General features: G+C 48.6%; 1 protein-coding gene across 4 annotated transcripts in view; it reads left to right on the top strand.

Moving 5' to 3' along the window:
- Positions 1–437: 437 nt before the first annotated feature.
- The window catches only part of mim (missing-in-metastasis), a 62982-nt gene continuing 43337 nt past the window's right edge, over positions 438–20082 (top strand). For 3 of the 4 annotated variants that reach the window (XM_089580542.1, XM_089580541.1, XM_089580540.1), the window contains exons 1-3: positions 438–843; positions 17610–17671; positions 18097–18170. In XM_089580542.1, the coding sequence (XP_089436668.1) occupies positions 766–843; positions 17610–17671; positions 18097–18170 (214 nt within the window). In that variant the 5' untranslated portion in view covers positions 438–765. Of the gene's footprint in view, positions 844–14498; positions 15837–17609; positions 17672–18096; positions 18171–20082 lie in introns of those variants that run through there. The other variant, XM_089580543.1, reaches the window with a different exon arrangement.

Raw genomic sequence — 20082 nt, 5'->3', positions numbered from 1 at the left:
ACCACTAGTATAAAAAAAAAGGAAATATCTCAAAGAACCTTACCCATGGCTACAAATGATAGAAAGCCTTCTAAAACTCATGTGTGATACCATATGAATTCAGAGCGTTTCGGTTGGAAACTGCCAGAAACGGCCGCAAAGTTAATCACGTTCTGGGGATATTGATGCAAGGTGAAGTCCCTGGTGAACACATTCATCCCATTCATCCCTAACGCTCCTGCCAAAAGGCACCTAGGTTTTGACAAGGGATTGGCGCATGCGCCATAGGTTAGCCGGCGAGCTGCTAGAACCAACCCGCTCTTAGGTTTTTTTTTTCCCCTTCTCTCTTCTTTTACTTCTCTCATCATTTTGCTTTTGCATGTTTTGCTTATCCATCTATGGTTCGTTTCAACCAATAGGACGATACGCATTTGGTCACGTGACTAACGTCACCGCCATTGAGCAGAATCGTGCTCCAGGCGCTCTAGGCCGGACGGCGGTGATCCCTGTGCGGTTCCCTGGAGTTTAGCTTCGGCTGCTCATAATGTTTTGTTGAGCCCACTTCGCATAGTCGTAAGTGTAGTGCTTCAACGGCAAATCGCTCTTCTGCCAGCGAACGCAATGTCTGGTCGCCGGGGCTTCGTGACGGACAGTGGGCACCGAGCGTCCATCCAGCGAGTCGTGGAACCAACGCCGCCATTGGCCAAGCGACGCTTCGTGCACGGAGGATTGCTGTAGCATTTTCTTACGCCCAGTGTTCGCACCGCTGTTTGCTGCCCCTCAGCGATGGAGGTGGAGACGCACGTCGATAAAGACTGCAGCGCGCTTGGCAGCCTGTTTCAGTATATCGTCAATGACCTGAAGGTAAGCAAATCTCCCAAACATAAAAACGATCGTGCCAGTGCATCCCGTCACCGCTGCAGCACTGCTTGAATAAACGTCGCAGTGTTTTAACGTGTTCTTACCTCATGCCGGACAGGCATAACTCTGTACTTGTGTATTTCTGAATGATTGTTAATGATTGTTTTTTTTTCTTCAGCAATTTCAGTGCGAACTTCATAGTTGCGATTGGTACAGTGAATGTAACCGTGTATCCAGAACGTTTCAGAAGGGCCGGCTGTGCACTTATGCAGCAGTAGCGTTTGATGCGTTCAGGTATTTGATTATCCATCTGTATGCTATCGAAGCTGACCACCTTGCGCTTTGAGAGGACGAATGCACCTAAACATGAGCTTTTCACTTTAAATATATTCGCATCAGCGCGGGTAGCGCAGAAGTAGCATCGTTTCTTATGAAGCATAGAACGTGAAGGTGGCGTTGTCACTTTGATATGGCAGTAATCGGCTGTAGTTTGGGTTCATGTCTAGCAAATGCCAATAACACATTTTCCAACCTATAGGTAATGTTGTGCGAGCGCAGAGTGTACCGTTGTTTTGTTTTCATTTTTTATTTTATTAGCCGGCGCATCGTATCTAGTGTTTTGAAAGGCGTTTGCTAGACTAGAAGCGCGCATAAAGCGCTCAGTAATTCATATGTCGCGTGCTTTGGTGTGTTGTCCCTCATCGCCCTGAATTTTATTCTGTAGACGTCTTGTCGCCCTGGCTTATGTATTGTATTGACTTACTGTGGCCTTCGCGCTGGCAGAGAACTTGCCTTTACCTCTGTTCGTGCTCTTTCAGATGTCATTGGCGGTGGCTTTAATCGGCCTCATGGCAGCTTGCGCCGTTTTATTCTGGTTTGACGGTATTCCCGTGCGAGCGGAGTCGCGGAAAGTACTACTGCTGCGCAATAAGTAATATGTATTGCACTTCCAAGCACAGATCCTTTGGAGTACGCGCTCTCGATGTAACGCAGACGGAGAAGCTCCTTGTTTAATACATACAAAGCATCATTGTAGCTTGCGTTTACAGTGGGCATATAAATATGATTTAAGAATTACTTCTACTCTTTCTCACTGGTGCTTTATGTCCTTGATGGCTGCTGTACTACAAAACCTTACTATACTGCCATCGCTACTGCAGGGAGCCCGGGTTGCAGCAAACTCTGGCAGCGTTGGTTTTGCTCCTGTTGACACACAAATGTGTACTGTAAAGGTCAATGGATGCAGCCAGCACTAGCAATGTGCGTTATTCCTGTTCATGTCGACCTTTCGAGAGCGTTCCAAGCTTCAGCTGAAATAGGGTTGAGGCTAATCCTTTCCAGTACTACATATCACACAACATAACGAAGGGCAGAAAAGAGAGGACACTCGAGGCTACCTAGTGTGTGTCCATTGCCTCCATTGCTATCGGTGAACATTCTAGGCAAGTATGTGCTGTCAACTGTAGATTCCAGCTTATGTTTTTCTGCATATGGAGCTCATAGAGTCTCTCAACTGCGCGTGTGGGTGTAATTGTAGCAAAAAGTTGCCTACTATTTGCGGTTATGCAAGTGGCTTCACGCTGCCTGTTGCATTCTTTGTCTTTTATACCATTTCAGGTGTGAAATGATGTCCGCGTTATATGTGGTATCTAATGTGATAGTCGGGCACTGCCTTATAGAGACCTGTTATAGCCAGTGTCATCGTGCAGAGGACGGCTGCCTTCCATCTTCCAAAGTGAGGGGTCAGCAGGTGTTTGCTGCAACCGCGCTTATGAAGAGCAGATGCTGTTCGTAAGCGCAGTTCCAGTCTTACGAAAAGCCTCCAAGCAAGTTCTAATGGCAATAGAATTTTACGGTTGACCCATTGCTTTCGATAAGGTTGACATGCAAGTGCAGATAATCTAAAGACAAAGTTTTCCAGGAACATAGCAGATCACAGGTGTGCGGAAAATTTGAAGTTTGTTTCGCGGGCCCTGTACCTGTTAGTAGGCACTCGATCGTTGCTGAAATGCTTGCTGCTGCAATGGCTTTCATTTGTGGTTGCTTTGTTAGCATGCCCGCAGGCGCACAGCAGCGGTGCAATATTAAACTTTCTCGTGAGTGTACCCCAGGGCCCGCTCTTGGTGAAAAACAAAGGAATATTGTTTACATCTGCATCACATGGCTGCACCTTTCACCTCAGAACTCAGAATACTGGTGCAAACGAACTTTATTACCTCATCGTGTGCTTAAGTTTGGTATCGATGTTGTGCATGTCATGTTCCGTGCACGGATTTCGCATGCCGTGTTTTCGTAGTTAAGTTACGACTCTTACTGGCATGGTGTAAATGAGCGGGGACAAATTATGTTCTGATTTCGCGTAGTTAATCACTTCATGACCTCGCTTCATTTGGCTGATCACGAGATGGCCAATCACCGGACCACTAGAGAGTTTTAGCACAGTGGAGACGTATTACATTATTACAGCGAGAGCTGTACCTGCGTATCTCCTGTGCCGACGCTTACACCCGTTCACACAGATCACGTGGCTGCTCTTGCACGTGCCTCACGCTACCTTCGTTGGGGGGCGCTCATGTGTGATCACATGACCACCCCCTACACTGTACATTGAGCCTCGTGCTATGTCCAACCTTTGTCGTCATCGGGTGAGGCGCACGGTCGGTCGCAAGACGCCGCCAAACTCTTTGAAACGCCTCTTGGGACGCTGCACGTAACCGGTAGGGGAGAGCCCGCAAGTGTGCAGCGAATTCCACATAGGAAACACGCAGCAGTGGCTCAGTGGTTAACTCCTTCCCAACCATAGACAAGCACTGCTTTTTTGCATACCTTGATTCTTATTTTCTTTTTTTTTTGTTAGAAATTGTTGCTCATTATGTTGTGTTGCACATGGAAATGAAGCTAAATGCACGGGCTTTTGTTAAGTGAGAAGTATTACGCAGAGGTGAAATATTCAGTGCAAACTTTAATTCACAAACACAATTTCAGTGAAGATCGGAAAAAATTAGGTAAAGAGAAGCATATAGCTCAAACTAAAAAATTCTAACAAAGATCAGCATGTAAAAGAGTTCCCCATTATACTAATAAAACATGTAGCAAAAACTAACGTAGCTCGCAAAGCCTTTGAGCTATAAAAATGTGAATCAACCCTTGTGACTGACTTCCCATGTGGCAAAGCGCCACTCAAAGGTGAATGCCTGGTTTTCACCGTCGCCGCCCAAATGATGCAGACACCCTGCAAGTGTACGAAATAGAGCATGTAAACATCAGCGAACGATCTGAACCGAGTGTGAAAACGAAACTTATCTGCAAACTGCCAACAAATGTTCCGGGTTCGTTTGGTTGATGAGAACTACTGTATTCTGACGACCTGGGATCGTCGTCGGACTCGCTGCTGCTTTCAAAGTCAGAGCCGCCCATCGACAATGCGGCAAAATCGCGAGATGTGCCAAGAGACCGCAACTTGACGATGGGGCCGCGTGGGCGGTCATGGCTTTCAGCGATCATGCCGCGGCATCGCTTTCACGGCGAGTTTAAAAATTTACCATGGCGGGAAGAGTTGAAACTGCCTAAAAATTGATACTTTAGTTGCTAATCTATATACAAGATATGCCCTATATACAAGAATATGCCCTCAGAGGTTTAGCATATCGCGATCCGCTTCCGCGGGGCCGGAGCTACGCATGCGCAGTGGTAGGTGTGCACCTCACGAGCCCTACTGCGCATGCACCTTGAGGAAACCGGTTCGCGGTAGCGGATCGCTCTACGCTACATCTCTCTAGTAGTCTTATCACAGCGTGTACCGCCGCTGCCTACAGTCGCCAGTGCGCCTGCGCACATCGCGCCGATGGGCCAGGTGGGCGCCATATGCGCATGCACATCTGCGGGTAGGCGGTGGCGTAACTGGCGGTAGAGGGTACAACCGAGTTGGTATATTAGCTCTATGGTACAACCGGACAAATCTTTAGCTGGCGTGCGTGACGGCCGCGTTTTTCGTGCTCCTGCAGATTATGACGTAGCAAACTTGCGAAAATGTCGAATCTAAGCGCAGGCTCACTAAGCCCGTGCTTAATATTGAGCTTTCCGCAAGTTTGCTTCGTCGTAAAGCGCAGGAGCGCAGAAACAGCGGCCGTCGCTCACGCTAGCTAAAGATTTGGCCGGCTATGCATGCGCTATATTAAATATGTCTAGTGAGACAGTTATTGCACCTTTCCTTTCCCGATAGCCAGTTAGATTTAGCATGTAGAGAGAAGTAACTTTTATTCGCGCCCGTCAAAAATGACGGGGGAGAAGGCTTTATTTAGCCTAAACCCCCCATTCATTCTCCTAATCGTCGGCCGGAATCCCCTGGGACTCGGCGGAGGTCAGGGCGAGACCGATGAATTTTCGTTGCTCCTCTGCTTCGCGGTTTAGTAATAAGGTCTCCCAGGATTCGACATTTCTATTCGGATCGTCATAGGAAGGGCAGGTCCAGATCATGTGGACTAGATCTGCAGTGTAGTGCGTGCATCTAGGATTAAAGACTTCCTGATGCCATTTACTGTACAATTGAGGGCTTGGAAACACCCCGGTTTGCAGTTTTCTCCACATGATTTCCTATTTTCTGCTGAGCCGTTTATCCGCTGCTGGATAGGTCTTATGACCGAGCTTATAAAAAAGAAATGATTTCGTGGAATGCTCTGAATTTGCCACCCGAAGGGAGGGGTTCCTCGCATGGAGACGGCGCGTCAGCGGCCATCGACCGGAAAGTGAGCCCTCGGGCAATCGCGTGTGCATAACGCGATCCGTTATCGCGAACCGCTTTTCCGAGGCGCCAACTGCGCATGCGCACTCATGCTACTGCGCAATCGCAGCTCGCGGAAGCGGATAGCACAGTGCTAAATCTATCGGGTGCTTACAGATGAGGTCAACCAAACGGTGGTTTGTTGACCGCTTAAATTTGCTTGATATTTGTATACGTTATTGCTTGTGACTGGAGTAATGAGTTCTGCTTTTGCCCAACATTTTTTTTTTTCAACGCAAAAAAAATCTTTGATCACGAAGAGGTCGAGTGCCGCGCTCACGCGCTCTGCTGTTTTGGCCAACTTTGGTTATGCATAAAGTAAAATATAGTTGCAGTAGGTAGCTGAAAATGTTTAGTGTACAACTATGGGTGCTTTATTCTGCGCCTTATTTTTGTCTGCTTCAGGAGCCCAGTCTTTTTTTTTTCAAAAATTTGTCAAACTTGGCCCAAGTAACTCCACCTAACACCACCTCATCGTGGTCAAGAATTTACTGTGCGTTGGAAAAAAAAAATTAGGGGCAAAACCTATTGCAGAACTCTTATTCCAGTCAACAAGCAGCGACATATAAAAATATCAAGTAAATTGAAGAGGTCGACTAGCCACACTTCGGTTGATCCGTGGCCTCCGCGATAGAGCAGTGCGCGGCCGGCGCGCCGCCGTGGCTGATCGCGGAGGCCACGGTTGATCTTATCTGGAACCACGCTGTTATTATTAGCACGCGGCAGGGACGCTACCTAAAAGCATCCGCCCACACATTTCAAAAACAAAAATTTCAGGGGTGGGACCGCTGCACTAATTGCGCCAATTTCATACAAAAGCGATTTTCTGCGCCTTGTTTCGCTAAAGGCCAGACGCACCCGACACGATATTTTGCTCGGTGTGCTACGGTGTTCTGCATCTCGAAGGGATTGGCGAATATTCGAAATTGCGACTAGTTTGCGAGTATTGCTTGCTATTCGATTCGCGCCGCACTTTTATTGGACCTATTCTGCTCTTCTGGATATTCGTAAATTTCTAAATTTCCTGTTTACCTTAACTTGACGAACCATTGCGGCGTTTCCAAATGGCGCTGTACGTCATGTCTTTTGAAAAGTTCATTTAACTTGCTCTTTTCTCGTAGGGTCGACGTCAAGCACGCCAAAAAAGCGGGCATGCGGTAATATTACGCCTGAGAATATCAATGCGTTGGCGGTCATCGTCGAGAGCCGGCGCGGCCGCCGCGCTCCCACGGGTCGTATAAAATGAAGGGCAGCACCACGCAGCGCGTCTTGACGTCGTGCCACGGCGCATTCGACGAGTGGATATGATGGCGAGGGAGGCGGATGAGCGCCAGTGCTGCTATATCGTTTTCGATCACGTCTGGCGGCGTGCACGCGGGGACTGTTCTTGGGAGGATAGCAGGACGAGCAAATTTGCGGTGGGCTGCTACGGTCACTTCCCGGCGACCGCTGCCATCCTACACGATTGTAGTCTATTCGAACCCAGAACTGGCGAATTTTAAGCCACAGGTGACAAGAAAAAGTCGGGTGACGGAAATGAGTCTCGGAGCCAACCCGCGCAGCTACACACCTCTTGCAACGCTACACGCGTGCTGCATCTCGCTGCTTAGTTTCGTTTTCGCGCCTTAGGTGTGCGACAGCATTTTGACCCATCGCGCGGTTCGCATGCGTTTTAGCAAGTTGCGCCGCTGTTCGTTTCCCGAGCCCGTTTTGCGTTATGCCAGCTGGGGTGGTGGAAACGTTTCTTACCAATGATGCAAATCGCGGGGGCGAAGCCCCTACATGGCACTCGGGTGTCTCTGCCTCCTCAGTGTGAGGAGGAGGCACCCTTACAACGCGAAGGATAGCCCCTGAGCGCAATCCTTCTGTGAGCTCTGGAGATGATCCGGCGCTGGTCTTGAGCGGACGAGCGGGTCAGAAGAGACTCCCAGTAAGACTCCGCCACGGTTGGTGATGGGGGATGAGGGAAGGTGAAGTCTCCTGGTTTGCCGCAAAGTTTGCATAATGACGGGAATTGGTCTGGGTATAGGACATGCAGCAATATTGGGTATGGAGCAGTCCGGGTTTGTAGTTGTCGCCAATGTGCAGCCTGCGCTATGGTGAGGGATGGAGCTGGGGGTGCGTATTCCCTTCGTTTGTCTCGGTAGTACGAAAGAATATCACGGGAAGAGAGCAGGCGCTCCGAGGCCCGTAGAGGGGGCTCAACTCCTGCCCTGAATGTGAGACCTCGGGCTAGGGAATGAGCCTCCTCGTTGCCAGGGAGGCCAGCATGTGCTGGCGTCCAGATGGAGGGCTATGAGGCGCCGGGGCTGCCAGAAACGTAGTAAACGAGCAGCGGTGCTGGATATGTAGCCCTTGGCATAATTTAATATGGCAGATTTGGAAGCCGAGATAATTTTTGTGGCAGATGTAGAAATGAAAGCAAGCGCGATGGCTGCCTCTGTGGTCGAATTGGTAATGATTGAGCTGGAGGTTAGAAGCCTCGCCGCGCCGCTCCGATAGCAGCCTCTGAGGTCACTCCACGAGTGAGAAAATTTCTGTCTACCTTACAGTTACTTCGACCTTCATTACGCAAAAGCAGCTTACAATGCCTCATTTCAGAATTCCGTGAGCTCCTTCGTCATGTAAGTGTGTAGTCAAACTGTCATATGAGGCTCTTTTGCTGAACGCATTATTGTTATTTTGCGAATAGTTTTCGAGTTAATGGTCTGCAAAAATGGAAGGAGGCACTTAGGCTCCGCCTGGAGGCTGTGACGCGATAGCGATAATGGGTTAATGCCCATATATGCGGAAGTAATTGTAGATTGTGTTTAACGTTTTTGGAACGCTATACTAAAACTCTGTGGATAGCCTAGGCATACTGCAACTTTATAGGGAGGCCCTCTCAGAGCCTCTTTAACATTTTCTTCCTTGAAAAAGCTAAGGCTGGTAATTCATTCACCATATTCGTCAGCAATTGCAGAAAAAAAAGTTTATTCAGCCCAAAGTTGAATGGTGATACAAATGGAACGGAAAGGTGGCAGCTTTGGCTCCGAGCCGACGTGTTCATCCGGCGTTGACCTTAGCACTACTGCACACGTGTGTACCTGCCTAGTGGCTTGAGTTAGGTTGTATGTGTTGCGAAAATGGAAATGAAAATCAAGCTGCTGTATATCTTTATTTTTCTAGTGCTCAGACGTGACGTAGGTAGGCTTACTTTTTTTTTTCTTTTGTTACAACGTTGAACGAGTGCTTTCCGTCTGCGTCTGATGAATACAGATCGCTGGGCGACACTGCACGGCGTCCTTGTCGCACGGCGCATGGCCGCTGCCAGTGCGCATATCTTTTTTTTTTTTTTGCTTTCGAACTGCACGGCATCTCTTGCGTAACGCGTTTTAGGGCGAAACGGTGACGACGCGGTCCCTTGCGACATTGCGCGGGCCAGCCAGTGGCCTCAGCGAACATGTTCGTTTGGTAGTGTATTTTAATCTGCGCGTGGTGGTGCGTGACTCAGCATAGTGTTTATGTATTCTGATTTGTTGCTTTAGCAAAATGAACCCAAACGTAACACCATGTCTATGGTCGGACACAACCCAAGAACGAAGCGGCCCCTCAAAGCGCCCTCCAGCCTATGGCCTCGACCTGATCTCATGACGTCATGCGTAATCCCGTTGCACCTGCTAGCGTGACAGCGCGGGGGCTTTCAGGTGCAAGGTGATGGTCCACAGATTAGCGTGCTTAACCACGATATTACGGCAACCGTTCGACGCCAGTGGCTGGAGGGCCTCATTTGAGGGGCATTCACCGCGCCCTTCTTGAGTTGACCGGTGCGGATGTCCCTGCGCCACATTTCATCCAGCAGTGGCGTACGAAAACGGTCCGGACGAAAGTTTAGGCTAGCGCGCAGCGCTGTCGCGAGTCCACGTGGCGCTGCTACTCGTCCGTCAGTTCGCGGTGCGCACGTGTCTACGGCGTTCCATCGCCGTGGTCGGCATCGGTGCCTTGCGTTATATTCGTGAACGTGAAACGTTCTCGATGGGACTTGGCTCCAACAACGGTTTCGAGACCGGCTGCTGCCGTGACGGGCCTCCGCGGCCAGGATGCGGTCAAAATGGGTCGCGGCGCACCATTTCGGGAGCTCATTGGGAACCGGAATGGGCTGCCGCAGAACCGGCGCGCCGGTGATTGTGCTGCCGGCGAGAGGCTGCCGTTTCTTGCGCTCAGTATGCGTCCGTGGTCTCTGCCGCGGCGTGACCTTCTCGCGGGCCGACCCGGTTGTCACAGCGTGTTCGTCTCTCTGGCCGTTCGCGGTGTAGCGGAAGCGCGTCAGCGGGAATACTTTTTTTTTTTCTTTACAGCGGCAAAGAGAGAGAGAGAGAGGGGGGGCTCCGATTCGCATCGAGCGACACGTAGCCGACGAAAAGCTTTGGCAGCAGTTTCGTCCGTTTACAGTGTCTGCGGATGATTGCCTCGCACAGCTGCACGAAGCAGTGCCGTCGCGTCGTGTTTCTCTTTTTACATCGTTTCGATCTTGGCGTACGTTTTCATTGCGAAAAACCTGCCGAGAGAGCAGTGACGAATAGCGAAGTAATCGTGGCGTGCGTGTTTCTTTTAATTTCTTACCACAGACGGCTGCTTTCTAAAGGCTTTTAATTACTGCTGACGCGTAGCCTTCGGAGTTGACCTTGTCTTAACGGTCACTGACCTCAACATTTTCAAGTGCGAGGCTTTTTCCTTTATCTTGCTTGTTACTCGTAAAGCAAGTGCGTGGAATTTAGTGCGTTTACCGGGACGGTTCGAGAACTAGTTTATCCGTTAGCTTTCGGACCGCTTTAGGGGGCGTACGAGTGGTGCGCTCTTTGCAAGCGACCTGAACAAGATTTTATAAATTTGCTGGAGCATTTACATCCGCTCTTCTTTGGTCGCAGCAGTATTAACAACGTGGAACAATTTCACCGCCTTGTAGCGTAACACAAGAGCAATCGATTAGTGGGGACTGTTAAATGTGTTCCATTTTGATTGGCTCATTTGTTCTCTGCTATACTGAGTAATGGGTACGGAAAGGTGAGGTGTAATAATACGCACACAGGCGCGTGCGCGGAGGTAGGTTCCGTCGGCTTCCCACCATAGTAAAAAAAAACACACTCACTCCCACTGCAGTCGCGCTGTGTAAATATAGCCGGCCGTTCAGAAGAACTGCAGTCGCAGGGTTCCCGCTGCTTCTTCGAGATTTGACCGGCCAAAAACTGATTCGTCAGGCCGTGTTCCCGTATGATTGATGTTTCGCATTGAAATGCAACTCAACCACTGTGACGCGTAACCGGCGCTCCAACCGTTGTTTGTTGCGTTGCAGGTTTATTAGACATTGCGCCGCGCGTGACCTCCCTTTCTTTTTTTCGTGGGTCGCTTGGGGACTTAAATTTATGGATTTAAAAAAGGCCTCTCAGAGGTAGGTGCCCGCAAAAAATAGCCCAGTGTGACATCGAGAATTCAGCAGCTATCAACGCATTTGTCGGCCTGCCGAAAACGCACGGTTTTCTTAGTGTTCAGTATTAGGAGAGAAATGGGGGAATGCTCTCCTTGTGCAACAGCTGCTTTGCCAAGGGCGGAATGACGTTCCCGGCGTGTTTTGTTCTCTTTTTGTAATTCCTAAGACGCGGGTGTCGTGCTTGGACTCCTCGACGGACCTCGTGTGTGGTGTAACCATTCGTACGCGAAGCATTGTAGCGTCTTGCTGCCGCAGCATTGCTGCATGCTTGGTTCGAATTGGCTGTTCGAAGGCCAGTTTTGGGTAAATTATGCATTGCACATAGAAGCAGCGAGGCTAGCCGCATTGCAGAACCTGCTGTGCTACGTGCCCGTCCGCGTGCGCTGTCTTTGGTGGCGTTCGCACGAAACGCGCTGTTTCTTCGGCGCGCACTCTCGCGATGGCCTAATGGTCGCCGCGCGCATCCGCGTTTGTGGGACCGCTATAACCGCCGTCTGCGGGCAGGTTTTACTTCCAGTTCTTGGGATCATTTGCGAGCGCGAGGTCACCGTGAGTGGAGAAAAGAGGAAAAATAAAGAGCACGCTCTCGTAATCTGCAGCCGTCGCAGTCTCCTGCCGAGGCGGCGCGAAATGGTTGCGAGACCGCTGTGGACGGGGGTCGGCGGGCGATTGGTCAGCATCATTCGTTGCTTACTGTGGCGACAGCAGAATTCAGTGCTTGCAGGGAGCAGCGTGACGAGCGTTTTACCAGATTTCCAGTATTTGTGAGAACGTGCTTTCGTTTCTCCATTCTGCTCGAAGCATGTGCATTTTTACTGCGCTGAATACTGGTAGCCGTTGTTATTGCTGCTGCGGCCATGCATGGTCGTCCGCTAGGGTCTTCAGTTCGGTCGGGGGAGAAGAAAAACTGGGGCGAACTTTTCCGGTCAGTGCCCTCTTTCCGACATCCCTTCAGTACCCCCACCACGCCCGATCAAGCTATATAGCGGAGACCGTCACACCCTCCCCACTTTCTAACTACTAGCTCTGTACAGACAGCGCAGCGTGCGCTCTGACTTTCGTCGTAACACGTGGAACTCGGGCTGATAAGCTGCTTGGGAAGCGCGCGCACTCCCCGCCGTCTCGGGAGTTTCTTGGCTCCTGTCTACACACGTCGCGTTAAGTGTTAAAAAAGGCCCATTAGCAGCGGCGCTGCGTGCCGGTCAAACCCAACGACAAGTATTGCAAAGTAATTCCCTACTGCCAAACTTTTGTCTTTTCTTTAATGAAGGTTTTGAAGCGGCCGACTTGGTTTTTTATTGTTATTATTTCTCGCTCTTGTCGGTTTCGCACCCGAGATGCCGACGGGCTGCCTTGCCGGGTGTAAAGCGCCAAAAGAGTGTCGCTCCCGGCGTGTATTCCAGGTGAAAAGGCAACCCTTCAGTGTCCTTTGTTATTAGCTATCGTCGTGCGTTGCCGGCAGAACGCTTTGCAGGCGGCGCGCGGGCCCTGGCTGGGAGTGCATCCGGATGCAGCTCGTCTAATACTTCACGTGACGTCACTTGCAGCTCACGCTGTGCTTCGCTGTCTGTACAACGCGACACCTGTTCTCTTGTTCACGCTCATAAATCTCACGACTGCACTTCGTTCGAAGCAAGGCCAGGAACGACTGCTCTGTCTCCCGCAGAACTTCTGCTAGAGAAACTGGAAGTATGCTGTTGTGCGCGCGCAAGCGAGCTTCCTCCCTCAAGTGGCCCCGCCAGGAAGGAGCCTCGGGAACTGTTCGTCGAGGCAAGCTTTGGTTTCCAGACGAGGAGCGCTGCAGCCCGCAGCGACGGCGGCCAGCAGCTCGGATGACGCGGACGGACGAGTCTGCAGGCGCGAAGGCGGGAGCACGTGCCGCTCTGTCTGCTGCGAAGATGGCATGTAGGCAGGGACACTATAGAATTGTCTGTGTACGCCATTGTTGTCACTTGAAACCTGCGCGCCGCTGCTCCGATATTCGCGAGGAGTGATGCGCTAGATTGGATGCGCCACCACAGCACAGCCGACACCTGATCCGCGGCGCACGCGGAGACCGGGTACCCCGGGAGCATGGAGGAATGCCCGGGAGCAACCTGGCTGGCGCCTGCCTGGCGGTCACGCGAGATGTTGCGCGAGCGCCTTCGGTACTGTAAGGCGAGTTGCTCAGCAGAGCGGTCCCGAGCAGACACGCCGCGTGCAAGCTCCTATCTTGTTCTGTGCTCTACAAAAACAGCGCTATAAACGAGAGACAAGCGATAAGTGCACGGGACATGCGTTGTACTTCTCTCCGCCTCTCTTTCTACATCGTGAATCGGTACAGACGCTCCCAGCTTCCCATTTTCTTGTTCTGTTCATTACGTTCGATCGAAGGGAAGGGCGTTGTGGGGCGGATTACCCGCGTTCATCGTCCCCTTTAATTCACGAAATTATTGTTCTCAGTAAAAATTGATTCGTTGGTTCTTTATGTGGACGTTTGTCTGGCACCAAAACGCGCATTTGTCCTGGAGAAAATTTGAATCCACAAGTGGACAAATTTTTAAATCAAACTCATGAGTACCTTACCGAAAAGGACGAGTTACCACAGCTTTGAAGTGAATGGCCGTGTAACGTATCCTCTGGGATTCGCGCAAAAATTGGCGTCGACGCACGCATTTTACTTGAGAAATTGGCTGCTGATGGCTACTCCTATATTTAGTCTTTTTTTTTTCTGTCTTTTCTAGCTTATAAAAGCTCCGTTTTCAATGAGAGTGGTCTCTCTCTGATTAGAACACAGTGCCCTATCAATTCAGGCCGACTTCAATTTGCCCTCAAGTGTGGAGAGCGGCTTCCAGCAAATTTTTTTTTATGAATATAGATCCAAATTTTCATGCATATTGTAATGGTTTTATGTCTGCGTGCACAACATTTTGATGGAGGCGAAATTCTAGATGCCCGTGTACTGTGCGATGTCAGTGCACGTTGAAGAACCCCAGGTGGTCGAAATTTCCGAAACCTTTCACTACGGCGTCCCTCATAGCCTGAGTCGCTTTGGGACGTTAAACCCCCATAAAAATATAAACCAAACTATATTTAAGGAATATTGTTTTCTACAAATTTTTAATCTTTTCTATGCTGAACGTTGTGCAAGGCCTGCAGGCTCAACAGAACGCGTTAGAAAATTAGATTAACATTTCATTGTATTCTGTATTTATGCTACAGGGCAGCAAACTTAGTTTTTGTTTTATAAATAGTTGTTCCAAGAACAAAATTTCATACAAATAATTTATAATGAATAAAAAAAAGAACGTCTTGACCCGTAGGAGGCACCAAGGCAGTAGTAACGAGCCATACGAGCGGATGCTTTGCCTTTTGGAAAATCTAATTTTTGGCCGTTTTTCGCGATTTGAAAGCCGGATCCTTATTAAATGCAAAAGCCGAGTAGAGCGGACAAAGTTGGCCCTACTACTTTTGCCTTTTCGGCTTCATCGATGAGCGTTACAAGTTTTTGCATGCCACTGTTTAGAAGGCTGCTACGAGGGTAGCATGAAAAACAAAACAGCAACGAAACGCGTGCGTGTTTTCTTTCCTTTGGACTAAGGAAGGAGGTTTGTCTCAGCACAAGCCTCGTAAAGCTTGCGAGTTAGTGAACCGTTGAGTTAACCTAAGCACACCCCAGAACAGAATACACGGGCTGTGCGTTGCCCGGACGAGACGCGGAAAACATGAAAAATGGTTTTGAGAAAAGGCGCAGCAACTGCCTGTCTCACTTCTTGGTGGACGCCTCAACCGCACCGTGAGCGAAAGGAGGGAGTAATGAAAAAACGGAAAGGAAGGCCCCGTAGTGGAGGGCTCCGTTTAAATTTCCCGTTTTTTTTTTTTTTAATTAACCAGTAAACCTTGCAGAAAGTGCGCAGTTTCGGAATTGACACTGGACCTTAAAGTTTTTCTCGAATTTCTTGCCGTCGTTCGGGGGGCTGTGAAACAACAGCTTTCGTAGCACATCGCTGCCGCGAGCTGGGTCGGACTTCGTTTCGTCCGCCCCAGCGGTGTCTTTGTCCCATCCGTATACGCCTCGCGCGGCTTCCGTGAGCTTCCATGGAATGGCGCGTTTCAGCCGCAGCGCCAGAAACTAGCGGCCACGGTTCGATGAAGACACACAAAAGGACACGAACAAGGACTCTGCTCCTAAAGTGTAGAAAGAAAACGAAGAAGCGTGTCGCTGTTATGAGCTGATATCGTTCGTAATGTGGGGCGATGAAAGGGTCCGCGCGACCCTTCGCATGATAGGCTTGGTCCGCTCTGAAGTTGCCACATTTGGACCGGGCGTCGCGGAAGATTGCGGCCTAGCTCCAGCGCATTCGTGTCTGTCATCCTTCTCACAGCTGAGACCACAGCAGCGCGCAGTTCTTTCGTCGTCTGAGGTGTGTACAGGAGCACGTGAAGGGATCGTAAAACGTTAGGCGGCCACGTAACGTGTCATGTTGACGGTACGCTACCGCACGCGCTATGCTTGGGCCGCCCGAGCCTGAGCCCACCTCTGCGCATCTGCGCTCTGGTTGTACGGAACGGAACTCGTCTGGGCACATGCAGCGCACAGATTGAACGCGAATGTTGGGGGCGCGCCCACGACGTCGGATACTGCTTGCGCGCCCCGCGGGCCAGGCAGCGCGCGCGGCCGCCTTGTTTGCGAGGTGCCCCCGCTTGTAGCGGCGGCAGCCCATGTAGGGAAAGCATCGCCGCCGGGCACTGAACGCAGCGTTTGTTATGGTAAGGGCACTCTGCGCGGGTCGGCTGTTGCCCGGTGCCTTTTTGTTTTTCTCCGTGCGCCTGGGGCGCGTGTGTGCGCTGGTGAAGATGGCGAACGATCTCGTCTTCTTTGGAAAACACAAGAGTCATGGCTCTCGTGCCTGACTGGGCCGTTCGAGCCTTCGACGCAATCTTTAGCTTGTCTTGGACTCTGCCCCTCTAGTGTAGTTAATTTGCGCCTCAGTCTTTCAAAGCCGTCATATGCATTATGACAACAAAACGTTGCTTTCTATTTTTAATGTACGGTAGCCATGAAGAAAAGAGGACCTGTAATTGTGCTTTTGTATTGCAGACTTGATCACTAGAAGGTGGCAATTAGGCAGGAGGGAACAATGTCATTGTTCAGGGGCTTGCAGAAGCATAGTTCTTCTAACTTCAGTGCCAGCTCTTGACTTTGGTTTATGTCACTGTCATAACACAGAACAGGGCATAATGTTACCACATGTTGTGCCTAAAATAAGGATGTATTTTTAGTCTCTGAGGGCACCTGATAGACCAGGGGCTCTCAACATCTTCAGATTCAGGGGAACCCCTAGCAACTTCCAAAAAAGGTGCTGAGAAGTCAAGTGTGTATGGGCTTTCATCCTTTTCTGCCTAAATAAATGTAAAAAATGCATGTATATTCATGGACCTTCAACAAACACTCAAATTCAGTTAATAATGACTGGCTGTATATAGTAGGATACTACTAACAAAAAAAAAACAGCAGTTGATAATGCTGGGCCACGGTCCGCAGCATCCTTGTATTACTCTACTGGCCAGTCATAACAGTAAGTGAAATCAGCTTTTAATGTCAACTTTATTAAACAAGCCAGGCATCAGAATTCTAGAGTTCATAATTTTTTCTTGTTTTGAGCTCCTTGTTCTTGTAGCTGAGACTCCTATTTGCTCTGACTTCATCCGTGCCCAAAATGTAGTTTGTCAGGGACAGTCATAATCAGTGTCCAATAACTGAACATATGACATCCTTCTCCATAATTTCCAATGCTGAGCATGCTGTTTACACTGCTCAGTGTTTTCGAGAAAACCTTCACCAAGGCTTCGATAAGTATGAGTGATTCACGGTGGAGTGATATGCTTTTGTGGGCACACTACTTGCGTAGCTTCCGTAACGTTGCATGCCGAGTGTGAAATGGAGTATAGAGGCGGAGGCATCTCTATGGTACAGCGAAGCCACATGTGGCCAAGGGTGCAGGTGGGCCGAATTCAGATTTGCTAGCGGCATTGCAAAACACAAAATGCCTGCAGATTCTATTGCGTCCCCAGGCCCTAGCTTTCCCTCTGCTGTGTAAAGCACTAAAAGGCACCACAATCAAGATGACAGGACACATGCTACCCCAGCTTCCTGCCCATTGCCAGCTTTCTCCCAATGTGAGGAGTTTCGGGAGCCTGAAAAATCTGGAAAACAGCTGGAAATTTGGTTAACAAACAAGTCTAATGGTGAAGGCTAATTTAATTCGAGACTAATGTGCTAAGGTATGAAAGATGGTTTGTTTGCTCGGGATATGTGCTTTCATGGCTAATACGCTCATACGTTACAACATGAAGAATATCCGGATTGTTTGCTAGGGATATGGGCTTCATGAAGGCTGTGGCTTTCCATATGTGCTTCCGGTAGAATTGTAGTGCCATTCCAAAGAAAACTGCTTTTGTGTATCTGGCGTGTGTTATACCATTTGATGGTTTCTTGTTACGCGTTGGGGTCATTTAATAACCCAGATATTTTTCTTTCAGGGTGGAACTCCAATATGGGAAGACTTCTTAGCAAAGGCAAGCAAGCTGCACTCCCAGCTCAAGTAAGTGATTTTTCTCCATGGATTTGTGGGCCTTTTTTTCTTTGTCGGGATTGTGACGCCTCAAAACCCTTTTTCTGGTCTTCTGAGGCCTCATGTTTATGTGGCACTTCGCTTTCATTCTGAACAGCTTCAAGAAGTTGTATTTTTTTGCTTGCTTACTTTCTGCCCCACGTCAGCCTTAGCTCATGCATGATGCTGGCATTGATTATTCTGTTCTTCTGACCCCATTTGATAGTGTACAGCGCTTGCACTTGCAGCATTTGTAACCGTGACTTCTTTATCCCGTCAGTTTGATGTGAGACATAAATATGAAGGCAGTGGCAGTCCATTGCAGGCATGAAGCCTTTTCTTCTGGTACTAGGTCAAATTTTTATTACCTTTTCAAGCAACCCTGTATAATGCAGTTGTTTACTTTTCTTTGCAAGGATCACTGCGTCGGTCTCGGCAGCCTTCTTAGATTCATTCCAAAAGGTGGCAGACATGGCTACAAACACAAAAGGTAAGGAGGTGGCCCTTCTGGATATTTATTGACTCAAACTTCCACCTGACTTCTGGTTGTAAGAAGCATTGGAGATGCCGCTGGGGGGTGTGCGGTGGGCAGACTGCACTTTGTGCACTGCTGAGAGTTGGTGCTATGACTGGTGGCAACGCTGTAGTTACAGTTGCGTTCATGCTTGGGATGTCTCAGGTGGTGATGAAAACATGCTTGGCCCTCATCTTTGTGCAGTTTGCTAGCTGAATATTTCTGCGCATTTCAGTGCACATTATTTTTCATGCATAGACATTGTTTGCATTTCTTGTGAATTTGTTTCCTCTCTTAATTTTAAGTCTCAGTCCAGGCATTCTTCCATGTCATAAAACGTTTGTTCTGTCTGCGTCTTTATTAATGCCATGCTTAAGAAAAAAAAAAGACAGGTGCTTGTTTTTCTGCTTCTTCTATAGAAATAAACCTGTAAAAGTAGGTTTGTTGTAGTATGTTTTACTGAATTATTTGTCGTGTATTTTAGCAAATAGCATGGCCAATCAGGCCATGAGGATACATGCACCAGCAGCAGGTGATCTCTGTGATGCCTCTGCTCCATCATGCCATCATTTGCTACTTTGCCAAGGCACTTGAATGCCCAAACATTCTGTAGTGCAAAAAATTTCTGCTATTTCTACTAGGGAGTTGCACCAGAGGGATAATTTTATTCAGCCTAATTTAATTCATGGGACCACAAATAAAACGAATTCACATTCTTCAGAAGAAAATTATTAGTTGATGAAAAATGAATTCCTTCCGAAGACAGGCAGTTGGCAGCATGAGACTCAATCTATAGCTTCAAGCACTGGAAGCTTGAAAGGAAGTATTTAGCTGTTTTTTTTTTCAAGCTGCATCGTGGGCTGCATTTCACAAAAATGTGGTTATTTTGTTGATACTGCGTCTTGATTGTATGCAGTGCCAATGTTATTGAAGGGAATGTTCGTTTATATTAGTGCACTATATTAGTGCACTTTTCTTTGCGTGATTTACTGACTGTAGTGTGCTGAGCACATTTGATTTGAGAGTGTTCGTTTCTATTTCACCTTTGAGCTGTGAAGGGAAAGTCTGCTCAGTTTTATTTACCATATTTTTGTTGCGGTATTTGAAAGTTCTTAGTCCTAAATAATATATACCTGGCTTTGGGACTGGGAAATGCGGCTGAAAAATTTAGAAGGTAATTTTTCTATATGAGAATGTTACTTTCCTGTATTAGTCTGCCTCTTCAAACGCTGACATTATAAACGTGACAACCCTTCCACCCAGGCGATGCACAGTGGCAACCTGCGGTGGCAATAATGCATGTGACATCAACTGAAAAGCATAGGTTTTATTGAAGAATTAAGGTGGTTTTAAAAAACTTTCACTAAAACAAGTCTGGTGGTGTCTATCGGAGATACCAGCAACCATATTTTGCCAGCAGCAATGTTACTGGTGTACGCTGTGCTGTTAGTGTAGTGGCAGTCAGTTTTATCAAAACTGACTGAAAGAAACATTAAACCATGTTAGAAATGGTATGCACTTGCAAAAGACAAAAAAAAAATATGATGTCTGGAGTATCTTACAGCAATAATAACCCTCCGAATTCCGCTCAGTCCTGTTCATTGTGTAGTATGTCTACTCCAGGTGTCTACATAGAGAACTGCAAAGTTTGAGTACAGCCTGGCGCTACCATTGGTTCTGGCGTGGCTTTCTTTGCCAATTTAAAAAAAAATCAGGGGACTAAGCTCCGCCGTAACGGTATGATGCGATAGCGTTAATAGGTCCCTTCAGTGGACTCTTCACACACGGACACTAAATCAAACGAAGATGACAGGCACTTTGTACTGCTGGCGCGCAATCTATTGGAGCAGTGGGGCATATACCATCGTGGGGGTTTTTCTGGCGGCCG

The sequence above is a fragment of the Amblyomma mixtum genome, chromosome 3 (genome assembly GCF_055824585.1).
Source record: "Amblyomma mixtum isolate Tamu chromosome 3, ASM5582458v1, whole genome shotgun sequence".
NCBI lineage: Eukaryota > Metazoa > Arthropoda > Arachnida > Ixodida > Ixodidae > Amblyomma > Amblyomma mixtum.
This window is presented reverse-complemented; position numbering and strand designations above follow the sequence as displayed.